Consider the following 17,890-nt stretch of genomic DNA (forward strand, 5'->3'; position numbering starts at 1 on the left):
ATGCTAGCTGAACTTGCAGAGGATGCTGCTTCGCCCGAAAGCGGTGATGACCAAGCTTCTTTCCGCCACCACCAACGGAAATTCCTCCGGACCTTGAAGGATTTATGAAATTTGTAAGAGATACCATGTAACTTGTATGAACAAAAATTAATATGTAACTTGTATTTTGGCACATCTTGATTAGTTTCTTTTTCTTCTTAATGGTGGTATTAGCATCTTGTTGTGCTCGTTCCATAGGGGGGAGGAAGACTAAGAAAGATATTGCCATATTTGTTTAATGTTATAATAAAATTATAACGCATTGCTTTGAATATCGCTTTATAATATTTTTGTCTTTAAATTTGAATTAAAAAATTTAGGTCATAATTCTATAATATAATTTACAAGGAATTGCCTTAGATATTTTTATTACCATTTTTTTCTAACTTTTATAAAAACTTTTAAAAAATAAAAAGTATCTGTTGGGCTCACTTAGGCCCACTTGGGCCCAGGACCAACCCACTTAGACCGGGATCATTAGTTTGTGGGCCCAGTCCCGGGCTGATTCCTACAAAAAGCCCGCAAAGTCCGGGCCCGCGAAACCTGTTTAAGTTGGGATCGAGCCCACTTAGGACCAGCCCACGAAGCTCACTTAGGTCCGGGCCTGGCCCACATGCCAGCGATAGCTATGAGTCATTGATACCTTTGTCTTTTTTGTTGCCGAAAAGGTTACACCGTTGATCTAGTTCCCCCAAAAAATCATATTGATGGTTAGTCGGGGAGGGTCTTCCACTGCCTTCGAGGGCTCTGCGTTATCCCGGTTACGACCGTAATTATTCTTAGCCCGGTCGCTTAAGAATTTAACTAGAAACTAGAAACTACGATAATACTATTTAACTCCAATCCCTGTTGATACGATATTATACTATACTATCTTTGACTAGCGAGCATAATTTAAGTGGTGTTTTGCGCTCGTCATTACGCAGTTGTCTAAGCCCCACGGTGGGCGCCAAGCTATTTACCCGTAAAACGGTACAGTTAAATTTATAGCGTGGTTTATAGACAAACGAATCGATTTGATCCCAAAAATGATAAATAAATTAAATAAAATACAAGATTTAGCGTTGAAATCGAGATTAAATAGCAGATATCTTGGTTCCGGGAGCAAGGCTTCCGAAGGCAGCAATAAGAATAACGTTGAATAGAAAATAAAGTATTATTTTGCTCGGAATAGTGTGTAGTATAAGTTCGTCAGAATTGTTCGTCTCCTACAATGGTTGTTGAAGCCACTATTTATAGATATACCTAGGGAACAAGGTTCTAGGATCAAGCCCCTCTTAAATGACAATATTGAAGGTCATTGATGAATATGTAACGGCAGGTCATGAATGCCAAAATTCTCTGTAACGGTTGCGTATTTAATACTGAGGAATATTCTTCATTGAATGTCATCTGGTGATAAATATTCGTTTGCTCTCGTGGATAATGTTTCCTTCGGGATCTACCCGGTGTCAACCGAAGCTATTGTCCTCGGTCTTGGTTTCCACTCGCTTCACCTTCCGTCTGTCCCCCCCGATTCCACGTGTCATTCTGTCATTCCAGCATTTAATATGAACCGATTTTACCCTATACATCATAGTTAATTATTGCATATTTATTTTACTAAATCACTTAACCATGATAGTTAATATAATCTAATAGTTAATATAATCTAATGTCAGCATTCGGTGTAGCTAAATTTTTACCATTGAACCAGATCTAATTCCAACAATTTTTCAACAGTCTTTCTAGAGAACGAATATCTGTTTAGAGGCTTAAACTTAAATACACTCTACTCGCTCTAAAAATCATATTCATCAGTTACTTGCCGTCATTGATTGAAAACATAATCCTATTTTAGTATAGAACATCACAGCCAACAAAGGAGAAAACGTTAAAAGTGTTAAATTTTTAATAGGTCAAGTTGGACAAGTTTCGTCACGTTTGAGAAAAAGGATAAACATAACATATTACAATTTGAATAGAAAAAAATTCATCTTTAACACAATGCATATCAATTATCAACCCAACTAAACTTTTGGACTGATAAGTTAGGAAACACTTATTGGCTCAATCCGTTTAACCCACCAAAATTCGTCGCAACTCACCCACGCGACACAGTCACTATCCCAGGTATGTCCTCAATATGCAACTATTTTGTAGGGAATTCTACTTGTACACGATAAAACTTTGACCAGTGTACATATATATATACCTAGTTATAACGAACTTCTACGTCTAGTTCTTTATTTAAATTCCGTTTCCCCAGTTAAGGCGGTCTTGCTAGTTTACAGTATTTCAGCATCATCATATCAAAGGCAAATAGAGAAGGTTAAAAGAAAAAAACGCACATGACAACCAACGGGAAAGGCAAAAGTTTACTCAAACCAGCAAGAAATAAGCACCTAAACTCTTACTCGTACTGTTACATGGTAAATTCATATCAATGAAACAAGAAATTTCTTATGGTCTCCTTGCTTCTGAGGATGAAGTTGGAAATAAGGAGCATTCGAAATATTATGACCAACAGTAATTACGATGTTAAACAATGGTGAAAATTTGCTGCACAAACAGCAACTACAAGGAATTTGATACACTGAAGCTGCAAGCTGTTAATATATCTAGTGGAAAAAACTAAGCCCCATCTGGGAAGCAACAATCTATCTCTTGATTCTTGAAATCCTAAGCTGCTGCAACTACCATGCTTCACAACTTGATAAAACATCAGATTTATTAGCCCTAAAGTGCACTAACTCCTAATAATCAGCTTTAACCTTTTGCATGTAAATGGACCCATTCAACTTAAGACTGACAGGAAAAGAAAATTCTCTAGCATTGCAAAAAGAACTCTAAGATCTTGTAATCTGATTTGAGGTAGAATTCAATATATGACACAGGTAAGAATAATTATGGAACAGGGGGAAACATTAAAGGCCGTCCTAGATACATAGCACAAACTATTCAAAAGCAGGATCAACCCAGCAAGCTAGGATGTGTATCGTCATCGCGTGAGAGCAGCATCCCACACAGCAATTAGGTTCCCTCCAAGTAGACGGTTACCGCTTCAATTTCCCTCTAATAAGGGACAGCACTGAGTGCAGAAATAATGTCAATCAAGAAGGCAAGTACCCCCTCATAAGAAATAAGGTACTCCTGTCCTGGGTCCTCTCATCTGGTTGTTTTCTTCAGTTTCAGTGAAGAACTTCACCTCTCTCTCCTGATAAAACATAACCAAAGTAAGAACAAGAAAGACTCTATGAAACACAGCAAGTGAGCTAAAATTCCATATTAAAAATGTCACCGGAAAAGGGGAGGGAAATGAAACACATTATAAAGGACATAAATACCAAACAGATACAAAGAAATGCAAAGCTAACACTACAAGTTCCAAAATAGAACAAGTGTCAGGGAGAAGGCTCTGCACAGCTGCCTAAAACACTCCATATTTTCTTCACCTTTCCCAACCTCATAGCTATCCCGATACAACTATGCAGTTCCACTCCCTGCTCAGCACTAGAAAATTTTCTCTGTATCCCAATACCTTGCTCATTGAATATAGACCATCAACTCTTCTATGAAGTGTATGCAAGCATTGTTCCAGTGATTAGTCTGTCTCTATTTGTAGTGCATAGCATAGGCCAATCTTATAAAAAAATTCTACATCTAATTCAATTCACCAAGCGACTGCAACAAAGCAGTTCCACAAGGAGCTACAGAAGAAATGGTCAACATCAGTATCTCACATCAAATTTCCCTACCTTTTATACTGGAAAGGTGATACTTCCCCTAAATCATTGCGTGCTGCTTTAGAGGGTCTCAATCGTGACTTAACAATTTCTTGCTACCTTCCATTTATAAGTTTCTCATAAGATACAAAATTAGCGATGATGTCCTAGAGATGAATGCACTTCTGTGATATGATAGGCAAACTTCAATTTAACCTATTGTAGCACAAACTATACTTGTATACCACTACACACCATTTTGATTAAGTAGGATTGTGCAAGATCAATTAACATCATAAATTAAATAGGTATTAACCTTGGAAGTACAATGACCACCAAAATATACAATCAAGGGCCTTGCTAGGTAATCCCTTTATTTCAGAAAAGGCTAACTAGAAGTTGAATAAGCATGAAAAAGAGAGCAACCGTACCATATTCTCATTGAAGCTCAATATTGAAGCAACATTTCCACAGCGGTAACAGTAATTGGGAGCAGACCAAACCTTCATAATACAAAAGAAACAGTGACACTAAATATATACTCGTCCACGTTTTAATGAATGTCCTGCTCAACACGCAAGAAAAAATATGTTATTTGGTACTCACTGTAACGAGTCCTTTATCCTGGAACATGTACTTCAGACCCTCCTGGACAAGTTGATGAGCCCGGCAAACTAGATCTAACTTATTGATGTGATTAAACTGCAAAACATGGCATGACCGTATAGTTAGAAGATGAATTACAGCAATAGCTAACATCTTTAACCCCACATACCTCAGAGGTAACCCTGGATCCAAACAGCCAACCTGCTCCTCGAGGACTTACTGCCCATGTTTCAATATCTTCAGGGTCACTCCACATAAGATCGCAAAAAGGCCCTTCGTGAGGAATTTCACAATTGCGTTCAATGACCCTGATCTGTATGTCATAAACAAAAAGAAGCAACATTAGCTCTTCCTTTTTTGGTAACCGAGAAATCCGTTGTTTCAACCTTTGAAACTTGGTGGATAACTGAGAAGCAGCATCAGCTCTCTGTGATCCAAATAGTGACTTCAAGCTAAAGGTAATATAATTGAAAAACAATATGAGGATAGAACAGATAAGAATAGAAGCTAATAATCCTGTCGACAAGTAAACAAGGATTTCCTTGCAGTAAAAAAGGGAATACTTGAGTACCACATTGGTAAAAGACTAAGATGAAAGTCATAGAATCTCGAATCGCATATAAACGGTTGTTATGCAGTTGAATTGTCGGATATTGAAGTTGACACACAGACTGATGATCTGAACTTGCCAGACTTTCAGCATTTTTTTGTCTTTGTTCACATTTTTTTCTCACATATATGAGAGGGATCTGAGCCAGATTCAGAGGCAGAATAGTTTCTCGATTTCTTTGTCATCAAGTGAAGATTTATCACATCTGTACACTTACAGAATGCGACACCTGTTATGGTAAAACCCTAAACGCATCAACATTCAAGTAACCAACCTGATCAATAGTTCTAACATCAGGAGAAAGTCCACCATGGACACATAGTACCTGCAACACAAGAAACGGACGCATTGATAGGATGTAAAAAAAAAATGGCAAGCAATTACTGTCTTGTGAAGAGTACCAGAACATACTGTTCCATCTATAATTGCCGAGAGAGTGAGATAGTCAAATACATCAGTGCAATACCGCCAAGCATTCGCATTTCCATACTTCCTTTGGCATTCATCGTAGAATCCATAAACCTATTAAAAAACAGGTACAATATATAGATCAGAAAATACCATGTCTAGGAGGCACTCTTCCTTTACATAAGAGGCATAGATCCTTCCTATAAGGAGCAAATCTTCAAAGAAATCAAAGTGTGAACGAAACAAAGCCATAGGTATCAACAGAAAATAAGAGCAGCAGCAACAGCAATAAAAATAATAAATAGGCTACGAATCAGAACTCAGGTTATATATTCAAAACGCTATCCATGCAAATAGTTATAATCCACTTGAAGCCCCCTTTAATCAGACAAATAGCTGAAAGGACGAGATGGGAGAAATCTTTTTACTCTATAGGAGCAAACTTATAAAGTAAGCTCCCTCCCGAATACATCGACATTAGCTGCACCAAGCTCAAATGCTACTACAGTTAGCTCTTTGCAACACAGTCATCATGAGTCACCTTACTGATATCTCAAGGCTAAATTTCAGTATACTACAATGAGCACACAATGCAGTGACAAGTAATCATTAGAAGAACATAGCAAAAGCCTGGGAGCCATAATTGTCAGCTTTAGATTCGCACATTATTGTTAAAACATCACAATGACAGACCAATTGCTTCATCAAGAAGGAAAAGTATAATTTTTTTTTTTTTTTTTTTGGGGATTTTGGGGGGGGGGGGGGAGGAAGGCAAGTCTCTTCAAACTAATTGGTAAATTAAAGAATCCCACTATGATACCTGCATCGACCACACAAGCTTCCTAAGTAGCTATTATTTATGAATTTAAGCATAACATTTACTACCTGAGTTAGTTGCCTGCTGTCATGGGGGGGGGGGGGGGGCAAGAATGAGTCTCTTCAAACTAATTGGTAAATTAAAGAATCCCACTATGATACTTGCATCGACCACACAAGCTTCCTAAGTAGCTATTATTTATGAATTTAAGCATAACATTTACTACCTGAGTTAGTTGCCTGCTCTCGTGATTCCCACGTAAAAGAGTAATGTTGGCAGGATATCTGGGAGCAAAGAAAACCACAAAAAATAAACAAACAAGAATCAATTCTCTACCATCTTTCAACAGACTAGCAGGAAAATAAAAAACTACCACTAATGTACGAAATCCACATTTGTTCAACTGAAGCGGAGAAGATAATATGAGGGAATTGTAGCAGGAGGTGACAATATTAGGTATGGTGGAAAGACAGAAGGGGAACCATCATAAAATATAAGCAAAAGCATGAAATATTATGGAAGCCCAATGCTTCCTAAATCCCAAGAGCATCAAAATTGATTTAGCAAAAAGTTACTCATGGTAATCCAATCGAAAAGTTAAACACAATGGTTATTAAAGTATATTTGTCCTTATCACGAAGTTCACAAGGCAATTAGCAATTATGACAAGCCAATGCTTCATTCTGATACAGCAACAGAATCTTGTCTTTTTTAATCAAATTGAGCTTTTTAAGGGAATATGATGTGCATGTAAATAACTTATTGACGGCTGCCAAAGAAACTGGCAACCAATGTACTTTTGGACAAGAAATAAAACCCTTTTTAAGAAGTAGACACTGATAAACAGATTTCTATTCACATTTTCATATCATACCTTGCTTTAAGGAGCAACAAAATCGTGAAAACTTCGAGACTATTGTATCCACGATCAACAAAATCTCCCTGCCCAAAGATGAGAGATTTTACAACAGAATGATTGAACTAGAGTCGTGGCATAAGTTTTTGACAAGATAATCCATAAAGTCCATCTCTGCGATAGGAATAAACAATGAAGTTTACCATAAAGATGTAATTTGTCTCTGGCACGTGACCTCCAGTGTGGAAAAGTTTCATTAGATCATGAAACTGGCCATGTATGTCCCCACAGACGGTAACTGGACTATTAACAGGCTGCACATTTGATTCCTCAATCAGGATATCCTTAACCTGTGAAAAAGTGCCACATGTCTAAGACACAAATGAAGCATCATAGTATGCTCTCAAATGAAATTAAATGTGATGCTGAAATGCAAGCCAGTAAACATTATTGATCGAATGCTGAAAAGATGAACCATAATATCCGCCTACTACAATCGATAACTCCTATAATAATCACCAATGTGACTGGTGTCGAGGAAGAAGATACCAAACTAATGCACCAGGAGCATCTTATTCACATGCAATAAAACACTTCTCTCAACAATGTCTATAGAAAAAGCAATTTAGAACTTCACTTTTTGGTGTAATGCACCATACTTCAGATAGTCATCCTTTTACTTTTTATTTTTGACTCTCTATCACGCATATCCAAAACAGACAACTCCACTTCTTTGTGTAATCTGTCATCCTCTTATTTTTTGACTCTCTATCACGCATACCCAAAAAACAAGCTCGTTTAATGTTGGACTGATAATTAACACAAGAAGTCAAACGATTTAGATAAGACAATCATGACATGTTGTAAGAAGAAACTTACCTTCATGAATAAAACCACATAATCAAATTCAATAAAGACTCAAACTTGCAAAACATCCACAAAAAAAATAAAAGCAAATCACTCCCCTATATTTCCACATCCTCCAATCTCAGAAGCACTCTATTGATCTGTAAATCTTCAGCACAGCTCTTGTCTTGGCCAGGCCAGTGTTGAACCCAATAGTCATAAGCTCAAATTATATGTGGGAGGATGAACAAGCATTCCCACATTATGTTAATTTAGGCTAATGGATGACATGGAAGCATGACTAGGGGCTACGAATCTTTACTAATAGCTATGATATTTAAACATCTCAGGTTGCAATAATCTTTGTCAGCAGCAACTACTTGAAACGAAGAGATACAACCCATACTTGTGCGAAACCAAAATTTATAAGCTATATGCCATAATCTAGCTGAGGAAAAAGACAAAAGGCGGAAGGCACAATAAAGATGGTAATTTGCTATAATTAATTTCTCCTCTTATTCTTTTTTTTTTCTTGCTTTGTCCTCCCTGCAGTCATATTTTTATCCTTCATAGCCGATTATTTTCACTCACCGAGCTGTCCTATTCAATATTGCTCTATATTACATGCTATGCCCTACCTACGCTTTTTATATGATTAATAGAGTTTAGACTATTTCTAGTACATTAAATTATTTTCATGAAAGTGATTTCTTTGTTTTGTTGGTAACCTTTTAAAAAATAAGAAAGAAGAGGTGAGAGCTCAGCCATAAGCCAATGTTATGGTGAGTCATAATGGATTTCTATTACAAGTTTATGCTTTAAAAGCACATTTTCTGGCATATTTTGTACACATATTTGTGTCTGTGAAAGTTTTTCCTTCTGAATACCACCTTTACCACTATTATTAACCACCCACGTTTATGAACACCTGAATTTGATTAAATTCCCTGAAGTATGCAAAAGATGGGCAATGTCAAGCCAAAATGAAGTTTTTACCAAGAATCTTTACCAACTCTTAGTCTCTTACAAGGTTAATGAAGCTTTGCTCTTTTAAAATTAGTGGGGGAAACAAATAGGAACCCCTTACATGGTAAACATAAGAGCTTTAAGCACCTTTGAGTTATTTTGGTGTCTGATGAACATCAAAAGTGATTTTAAACCAAAGGCTTTTAAGCCAAAAGTAATAAGTTGGGCACCTCCAAGTTATTGCTTTTCAGCTGAAAAGCCCTCTCGGTTTGACGGAGTATTTTACTCTGTTATCCCTTACATTTGCTTATAATCCCCAAAATACACTCCACTACACCAAAAGCCCTAATTTCACTCTCTTTCTTTTCCTTCATCTGTGACGCTTCCCAGAAAACCCCGCGCCAATCACAATCTCAACAGAAAAACAAAAACCTTGCTATGAACTAATAATGTTCAATTAATTGTTAATAGACTGATTCAGTATGTTCCAACACAATTCGAACTGGAGAACATCTCAGCGACAAAAACTGTACGACAATTATAACAGAGGAGTGAAGGTCATGAACATTTAGGCTATATACCTTCAGCAAAAACAAATATATTGGAGGTAAATGGTGTGATAACAAGCTCCTTTTTAGTATTACTAACTTTAAGGGCATTTCAATCATTTTAACATAAAAAGTGTTCACTCATTACCAAACACATCAACTGCTCATTTTCAATTTCAGCACTTTAGCTCCAGCACTTAAAATGTGCTTTGCAGCATTAAGTGCTTAAAAGTTACTTTAATACAGCTATCCCAACCGGGCTCTAAATCATTAGAGGGGCATACAAGACATAAGAGCAGCTGTTAGATACTCTTCTGAATAGCATTTAAATGAAAAGTTCCCCAGACCAGGAACAACACTCATTAATCAAGTTCCAGCTCCACAAAACCAATAGGGGTACACCTTAAAAAGTATCATTAGCTTCCTCAAGAAAAATGGGATTGAAACGAGCAAAGAATAAGACGCAAAGCACAGTAAAATAAACTATTATCTCCATTAACTTTTCCCCTTTCCAGACAAACCTAACAAAAATAACAAATCAACGATATCTACAAGCTAAATCCCAACAAAAACTTACTGTTTTAGCTTCGAGTAATGAATCAAATGGCTAGATCGACATAACTTTTATTCTTACTAGGATAAAAACCCTAATCATTACACAACTTGTTAAACATGTGTCAATCAATCAATTAATCAACATGTCAACTATATGAATCTTCTACATATATTGAGCTCTATTCGGACTAATTCCATTCCAATACTGGAAAGTAGTTGCTAGATGTGATAGTTTTATATAAGAAAAAAATGAATATTACAAAACATACGTATTCACAGAGGAGCTGAAGCTCGTCCTCAGCCAGATGCTGTCCCTCTTTAACCTTCGGTATCCACTGGTCCAAATCCATCGTCCCTCTTCTAAATCTACTGCTCTGCCCTTCGTACTTGCAATTAGGTGTCTTTGCTGTGTAAATGTACAGATATTTCTGGAATGTAATGTCGATTGACTCAGCTGATGTTCGCGATTAAACGAGGCCGGAGGAATCGTGGCTCAATCAGAACCTGCAAAACCCAACGAAGAAAACAGGGGAGCTGATTTCTTCAGATGCAATGAATTTTGAAACCCTGGCGAAGTGAGACTTTACGTACTATTTCGGCCAAAAATTGATGGGACTATTTTGCCCTTTCATTCCCCACGAGTGCCAGTGTTGCTACGGTGTTAACCACCCTTCCCTTCGCTCCAAATAATTTGTGAGTTCGAGTCAACCCAAACACCCAAAGACCCGAGAGTACATTGGGGAATTGGAGCCGAGGTTATATCGAAAATAGCTTTTCTATCCTAGGATAGGGTAGAGATAAGGTTTGCATACAAACTACCTTCTCAAACTCCACTAGTGAATTATACTGGGTTATTGTTGTTGTTATTGTACTTGTGGTTAAGAAATAACATAAACTTTAATAAAAATGCTCTATAAGAATAAAAAATTAAAGAAAAGGTGCAAGAGTTATTAATATTAACCTATCCTATTTAGCTAATTTTATAAAGGAAATAATGACCTATCCTATTTAGCTAATTTTATATAGGAAGAATTCTTGCCCCATGAAATTTCCTTGATGCCTTATTATTAGACTTAATCGGTAAACCTGGAGTACATGAACCGTGTCGAAGCATATTGCCAAAAGTCGATCCCTATAAACTAAATTACCCAAAATTTTAATTTAATGAGTGTAACCTTAAAATTGTTACTATTGAATTTATTATATTTTTAAAATTATGAGTTTAAAATTTAATATTTATTAAAAAAATTAGTAAATTCACATATATATGTATTCGTTGCAAACACGTCATAAGCTAGTACTTATTCTCTCCCACCACCACCATACATATAGTTCAATAATAAACGACATCAGCGAGCAGCAATAAATTGTACTATTAAAATAGCTATAGATTCTTAATGTTCGATACTCTTACAAAACTTGGATATATCCCTATTAAACTTAAAATGCCTACACCAAACTGATAGTTATCGGATGATATCCTGTAATAGCATCATAACAAAGACCAGATCCTTGCTTTAACAATGTCGGCCTTTGTATTTTTATTTCAATAAAAAATTTCACCAACAAATTTTCGGAGGTATCAGTAAGTTAAGGTCAATTTTATTAACGAGGCACATTTCGTATTGGTATCAATTCAGATCATTAGATCTTGATCATAGGGATCGAATTTGAATTTTCAGTTTTCTTCTTTGCGTATGAATTAGATTAAGGGTTATAGTTACTTTATCAATTCAAGTAAAAAAAAATTATATAAGTAAAGCTTATTCGATTGTAAATTCTTAATTAAATGTTTGGAGTTACTACAAAAAAGACTTAATATCCAAAAATATGGTTTAACTTCAAAGTACTAAATATTAATAATTTAATTAAATAAAATTTAATCAAATATGTAATACATTTTTTGTAGTACCCCGAAAAATTTCAAAGTGCCTAAACACTATTAAAAAAGTTGATGTGTGCTAATTACATTATTTTGTGTGCAAACGAGGACTATTAATATGATGAATATATATTCGATATGATAATAGGGTGAACGACATAATTACCCACAAAATAGAACTATTTACTCTTACCTACCCATTTATTTTTTTACCCATCAAACTAATTACCTTTCCTATCTATTGTAGCTTTTGGGGGTAGCTTACTCTTTTTTCTCCTTTTCTTTTTTATTTCTCAGTTTCTTTTTTTTTCCTTCTTTTCTCTTTTTCTTTTTTCTCGTTTTCTTCTCTCTTTTTTCTTTTTTTCCTTTTTTTGTTTATTTATTTTGGTCCAAATCATATTATTATTATTTTTATCATAATTTAATTTCACACTCAATTTTGGCTCCTTTTGTTTTGCTTTTGTTTGTTTTTTTATTTCTTGTTCCTTTCTAATTTTATTTAACTCCTTTTTTATATTCTTTTTCTCTTCCTAATCTAATTTCATTTATTGTTTTTACTATTTTTTATTCTTCTTCTTTTTTATACAATAAGAAAAGATAACCGATATAGTAAATATTTGTTCACCTTTTTTTTTAAATATAACTAGTATAATATACCTTTTTGTCTTTTTTCTCATTTTTTAAAATTCAATTATTAAACTGAAATAATATCAGTTGTCACTTGATCTAATTCTTTGAATATCATACTGACTGCTGCTGAGCACCATAAATTACATACTCAGATTCTAAGAATCAACATGTTATTGCCATGCAAACCTTGATCTCCTTCCCTACAAATATCAGTACACACTCTACCATTAGCAATAACACAATCAGTTATGGAGCAAGAAAATACAATCTTCAGCCACCAAATCTCCATATATACTAGTTAGAAAGAAATGATAATAAAATATTGGAAAATGCAATAAAAGTATAAGTAGCAAAAAATATTTTTAGTACCATATGATACCAATATGGTATACATATATACCAACAGAGTATATGATTGCTCTAGGATATTGTTACAACTATCTGCGACTATACTACTGTACCAAAATATTAAAGGATACAATAAAAGTATGAGAAAATTACATGCTCACATTGCAAGCTAAATATTCACAAAGTAACTTGCTCATTCCGTATATGATCTTTGAATACTCAATTCAGAATTCGTGGAAGTTTGTTTCCAATATGATCAGCAAAGCGACCATCCAAACTTGGGCAGCATTCATACAACCAAATTTGCAAAGCCAACGGGAGCTACCGAGCCTATAAAAAGAAAGCTTATATTGAAACTTGTTGGAACATGACTCCAAGGATATTTATTAAAATCACTGCAGTCAACCAAGTCAATGTAAGACCGTGAAATAATCGTTGTTTTCATTATAGAAGTTAAGAAGGTGTTCACAAAATAAAGAACTACTATCTTCACTGCATCATCATCTGACTCCCATTTCCTCTTCATAAAACAATCTACTAATTGGGTCCATGTCACACATGAAGTCCCAAAATATTTTGAAATCAGCCTATTCTCTGATGGGCTCTCTATACTTGTATCACCCTTACATTTCATCTTAGTAACGAGTGCAAATTCACCCAAATCAAAACGCAACCTAGAACCGCTCACTACAAATCGCATCTCATCTTTCACCTCATGATGTACTTCCCTAGTAAGTAAATGGTTTATAACTCGAATCTGCACAATGACTTGTGGCAGATCCAAAAAATATCCAAATCATATTTTCCTAAACATCCGAAATTGCTTCGTTGTTAACTTCTCTTTCAACTTACGAATGACGTTACAGTTGGTATCCAATCTATCTTTGGTTTGTAATCTATGTCTATCGGCACAAGGAAATCCCAACACTGCAAAACATGTTCATATAAATAATTTCATAATAGAATTCTCTTAAAAATGCAGCTAAAATAAATAAAAAAATGTTCCAACTACCATATGATACCAATATGACCTATAACTATACCAATATAGTATATAACTATACTAACAGGGCATATAGTTATATGGGGTCGTTCCAACAATTGTCTATAACTATAAAAACTATTACATAATACATATAATCTATGTCCATCGCACAAAAAAATCCAGCACTGCAAATCATGTTCACATAAATAATTGTAGAATAGAATTCACTAAAAAATACAGCTAAAATAACCAAAAAAATGCTCCAACTACCATATGATACCAATATGGCATATAACTATACCAACATGGTATACAGTTTTACTGGTTAATTCCCGGCAACTATATGACTATACTACTATTACATAACACACATGCATAAATAGAAAAATAAAAAAATTGTGTACCACATATTAATATGATAAAGTATTTCAAGATATTGTACTATATTACTATTATTAAAAGAAAATCAAATAGTGTACCAATTAAATGGAGCTAATACAACCAAAAAAGGATTCAACTAGCACATGATACCAATATAGTATATAACTATACTAATAAGGTATATAATTGTATGAGATCGTTCCAACAACTGCATATAACTATAAATACTATTACATAATACATAAAATCTTGTCCATAGGTACAAGAAAATCCAACACAGCAAAACATGATCATATAAATCATATCAGAATAGAATTCACTTAAAAATGCAGCTAAAACAACCAAAAAAAAGTTCTAACTACCATATGATAACAATATGACATATAACTATACCAATAGGGTATATAATTCTACTAATTAATTCCAAACAATTATATATGACTATACTACTATTACATAATACACATGCATAAAGAAAAAAAAAATCAAAAGATAGTGTACTACATATTAATATAATAATGTATTTCAAGATATTGTACTATAATACGATTATATAAAATAAACACATAAAGAAAAAATCAAAATGATTACATAATACACATGCATAAAAAAATTTTTAAAAAATTCAAGATATTGTACTATTCTACTATTACTAAAGAAAAATCAAATAGTGTACCAATTACATGTAGCTAATACAACCAAAAAATGTTCCAACTAACATATGATACCAGTATAGTATATAGCTATACCAACAGGGTATACAGTTGTACGAAAAGGGTATAAAAAAGATTTTTTTAATTTAATTATTAAACTGAAATAATATCAGTTGTCACATAATCTAATTAACTCAAATTTTAGCCAAAACCTCAAATCAATATTTAAACCCACCCTAGTTATAATTGGATCGAAATAACTACAACCTTAACAAACCAATTTATGCATTTCAAGCTTCAAGGTCCTTTAATAGTGAATTTTATTTTTACTATAATAAACCTCTGAAAAATTAAACTTGTGCAAGTAAAAAATGTAATAACATATGATAATTTAAGCTAACAAAATGACAAGCTAAAAATACTTTATGATGCAATACTAGAAGCTAATAAAAATTAGAATAAAAAATCTCAAAAAATCTGTCACGACCCAAAATCCGCTAAAGGTCGTGATGGCGTCTAACACCACCGTCAGGCAAGCCAACGATGATCTATCAACTTACTTACCTATTTTAGTAATTGAAATCAAAATTTTCCGTAATTAAATCGTATGAAATAGATTTTCATTTTAAGTGATAATATTTACACAACTACATCAACGAACAACCCGTAGAAACCCTCAAAACCCGGTGTCACAAGTACATGAGCATTTTTTCTAAAGAGTACAATAATAATACAACAATTGTCCCGGATGTAATAAGACAAAATAAAATAATTAGTACAATGGAGACTCGGTGGACTGCGGTGCGTAGCCTGGAATGCAACTCACATGAAGTCTCCTCAATAGGTGTGCCTACGCACTAAGGTGATCATCAAATGAACCTGTCAGATCTTGCACATTTAGTGCAGAAGTGCAGCATGAGTACGTAAATCAACGCGTACCCAGTAAGTATCTAGCCTAATCCCAGAGAAGTAGTAACAAGGGGTCGACATCAACACTTACTAAAGGTCCAATAAAATAATATAATAGAACGTGAGCTGATATGAAGCATACAACAATGATGGGATAAATCTGTAAGTTACATAATCTTCCAATTACTTCTTTTAAAGCATGAATTTCTAAACCTTGTATTCTACCTTAACAACTCAGAAAAATGTCAAGTGTCATTTTCAAATAAATAAGGAATACCATATAAAATGCCGGACATTAGTGAAAGGTTTGTCTTGTGAACATTGAGACTACTAGCGATATAACACACGATTCCGCTGAGGTCGTTCGGCCAGATCCAGAATTACGTGTACATTGTCGAGGGATGTGTGGCACGATCCATAGATGCATTTATATACTGCCGAGGCGTTCGGCCTGCTCCACAAGAAAAGGGAGGAAGTCACCGAATTACGGGACACGTTTTTACAATATAACATATGAGCATAAAAAAAATATAACTCTTACCATTTCTCAAATAACTCGCCTACAACTCGAAGTGTTAAGGCTTGGCAAGTGTACATATATTTACTTCTAAATCAATTTCAATTATAACTTCAATTAATCAAGCCAGCAGAATGGGTTCAAATAATTCAAATATTACATGATAAGATCATAAGTCTGCCCGGACATAACATGTTGTAGCTACGTACAGACTCTCGTCACCTCAAGCGTACGTAGCACCCACAACTAGTTGCACATAATAATAAATATCACCTAGGGGGTAGTTTCCCCCTCACAAGGTTAGACATGAGACTTACCTCGCTTCGAAGTTCCATAACCGGCTCCAAAGCCTCTTTACCACCTCAAACCAAAGCCCGTCGATCCAAAACTATTCAAACAATATGCAACCCAATCAAAATATATTCCAATACCCATAATTAATCAATTTAAACAATTTCTAACTCCGCTCAAAAAGTCGATAAAGCTAATCCTCGGGCCCACGTACCCAGATTCCAAAAATATTCGAAGATAAACTTTACTCATGACACCACGAACTCAAATATATGATTTATTCCTAATTCCATATCCAAAATCGTGGTCAAAATCTAAAATTATAAATTCTAGGTATTCTACCAAAATCCCACAATTTTCCTCCTTAAATCCACATATAAACCTTACATTCAGCTCACAACAAGTGGGAAATTACTTACCTTGTGTTACATGATGAAAAATCCTCAAAATATCCCAAGAACCGAGCTCCAAAAATCCTAAATGAAAATGACAAAATGACCAAGTTCGATCCATTTATGTTCTGCCCAGTTTCTGCTTCTGCGGACATATTTGCGCATCTGCGGCCTCGTTTTTTCAAGCCAAAATGCGCATCTGCGGAGTACACTGCCCAGCTTAGACCTCGCATATACAGAAGCATTTTTGCTTCTGCGCAGGCGCTTCTGTGATGACCAATCGTGCATCTGTGGACCAACCACTTCTGCGTCTTTATTCTCTCTTCTGCGATTCCGCAGGTTCAGGAATTTCTTCGCACCTGCGACCACTGCCTTTTCCCTTCCATTCCGCTTCTGCGAGCTCGACCTCACTTCTGCAATGTCGCTTCTACGACCAAGACATCGCAGAAGCGATCACACCAGCTGCTGCCCAAAATCTATAACACAAGCACACAGCATATCTTCCAATATCTGAATAGTGCGCTCGGACTGTCCGTCCGTCTGAGGGTGAAATGCCGTACTCAACTTTACCTGTGTGCCTAATTCTTACTGCACTACTCTCCATAACTGTGATGTAAACTGCGTACCCCAATCTGAAATGATGGACATTGGCACACCGTGAAGGCGAACAATCTCGCGGATATACATCTCAGCCAACCGCTCCGAAGAGTAAGTAGTCCCAACTAGAAAAAATACGCGAACTTGGTCAACCCATCCACAATTAGGGGTGTTCGTTGGTCGGTACGGTACGGTATTTAAATATTTTGATTCTGTATTTTCGGTATTCGATTTCTTAAAATTCTATACTAATACCGTACCTAATTAGATTTGGTATGATTCAGTTTTTCTCCTTTCTGTTTCGGTTTATTCGGTTCGGTAACTTCAGTTTATTCGGTTTGAATACTATT

General features: G+C 35.1%; 1 protein-coding gene across 1 annotated transcript; it reads right to left on the minus strand.

The window, feature by feature from the left end:
• Positions 1-2,827: 2,827 nt before the first annotated feature.
• Positions 2,828-10,688, minus strand: LOC104116339 (phytochrome-associated serine/threonine-protein phosphatase-like). Its single transcript, XM_009627174.4, has 10 exons — positions 10,225-10,688; positions 7,244-7,390; positions 7,059-7,126; positions 6,411-6,468; positions 5,371-5,481; positions 5,234-5,284; positions 4,519-4,662; positions 4,350-4,445; positions 4,175-4,246; positions 2,828-3,235 (listed from the first exon to the last, which is right to left on the minus strand). Exons 1-10 carry the CDS (start codon positions 10,303-10,305, stop codon positions 3,152-3,154), a joined length of 912 nt encoding a protein of 303 aa, XP_009625469.1. The 5' UTR covers positions 10,306-10,688; the 3' UTR covers positions 2,828-3,151.
• Positions 10,689-17,890: the final 7,202 nt, after the last annotated feature.

Source organism: Nicotiana tomentosiformis, chromosome 6 (genome assembly GCF_000390325.3).
Source record: "Nicotiana tomentosiformis chromosome 6, ASM39032v3, whole genome shotgun sequence".
Lineage (NCBI taxonomy): Eukaryota > Viridiplantae > Streptophyta > Magnoliopsida > Solanales > Solanaceae > Nicotiana > Nicotiana tomentosiformis.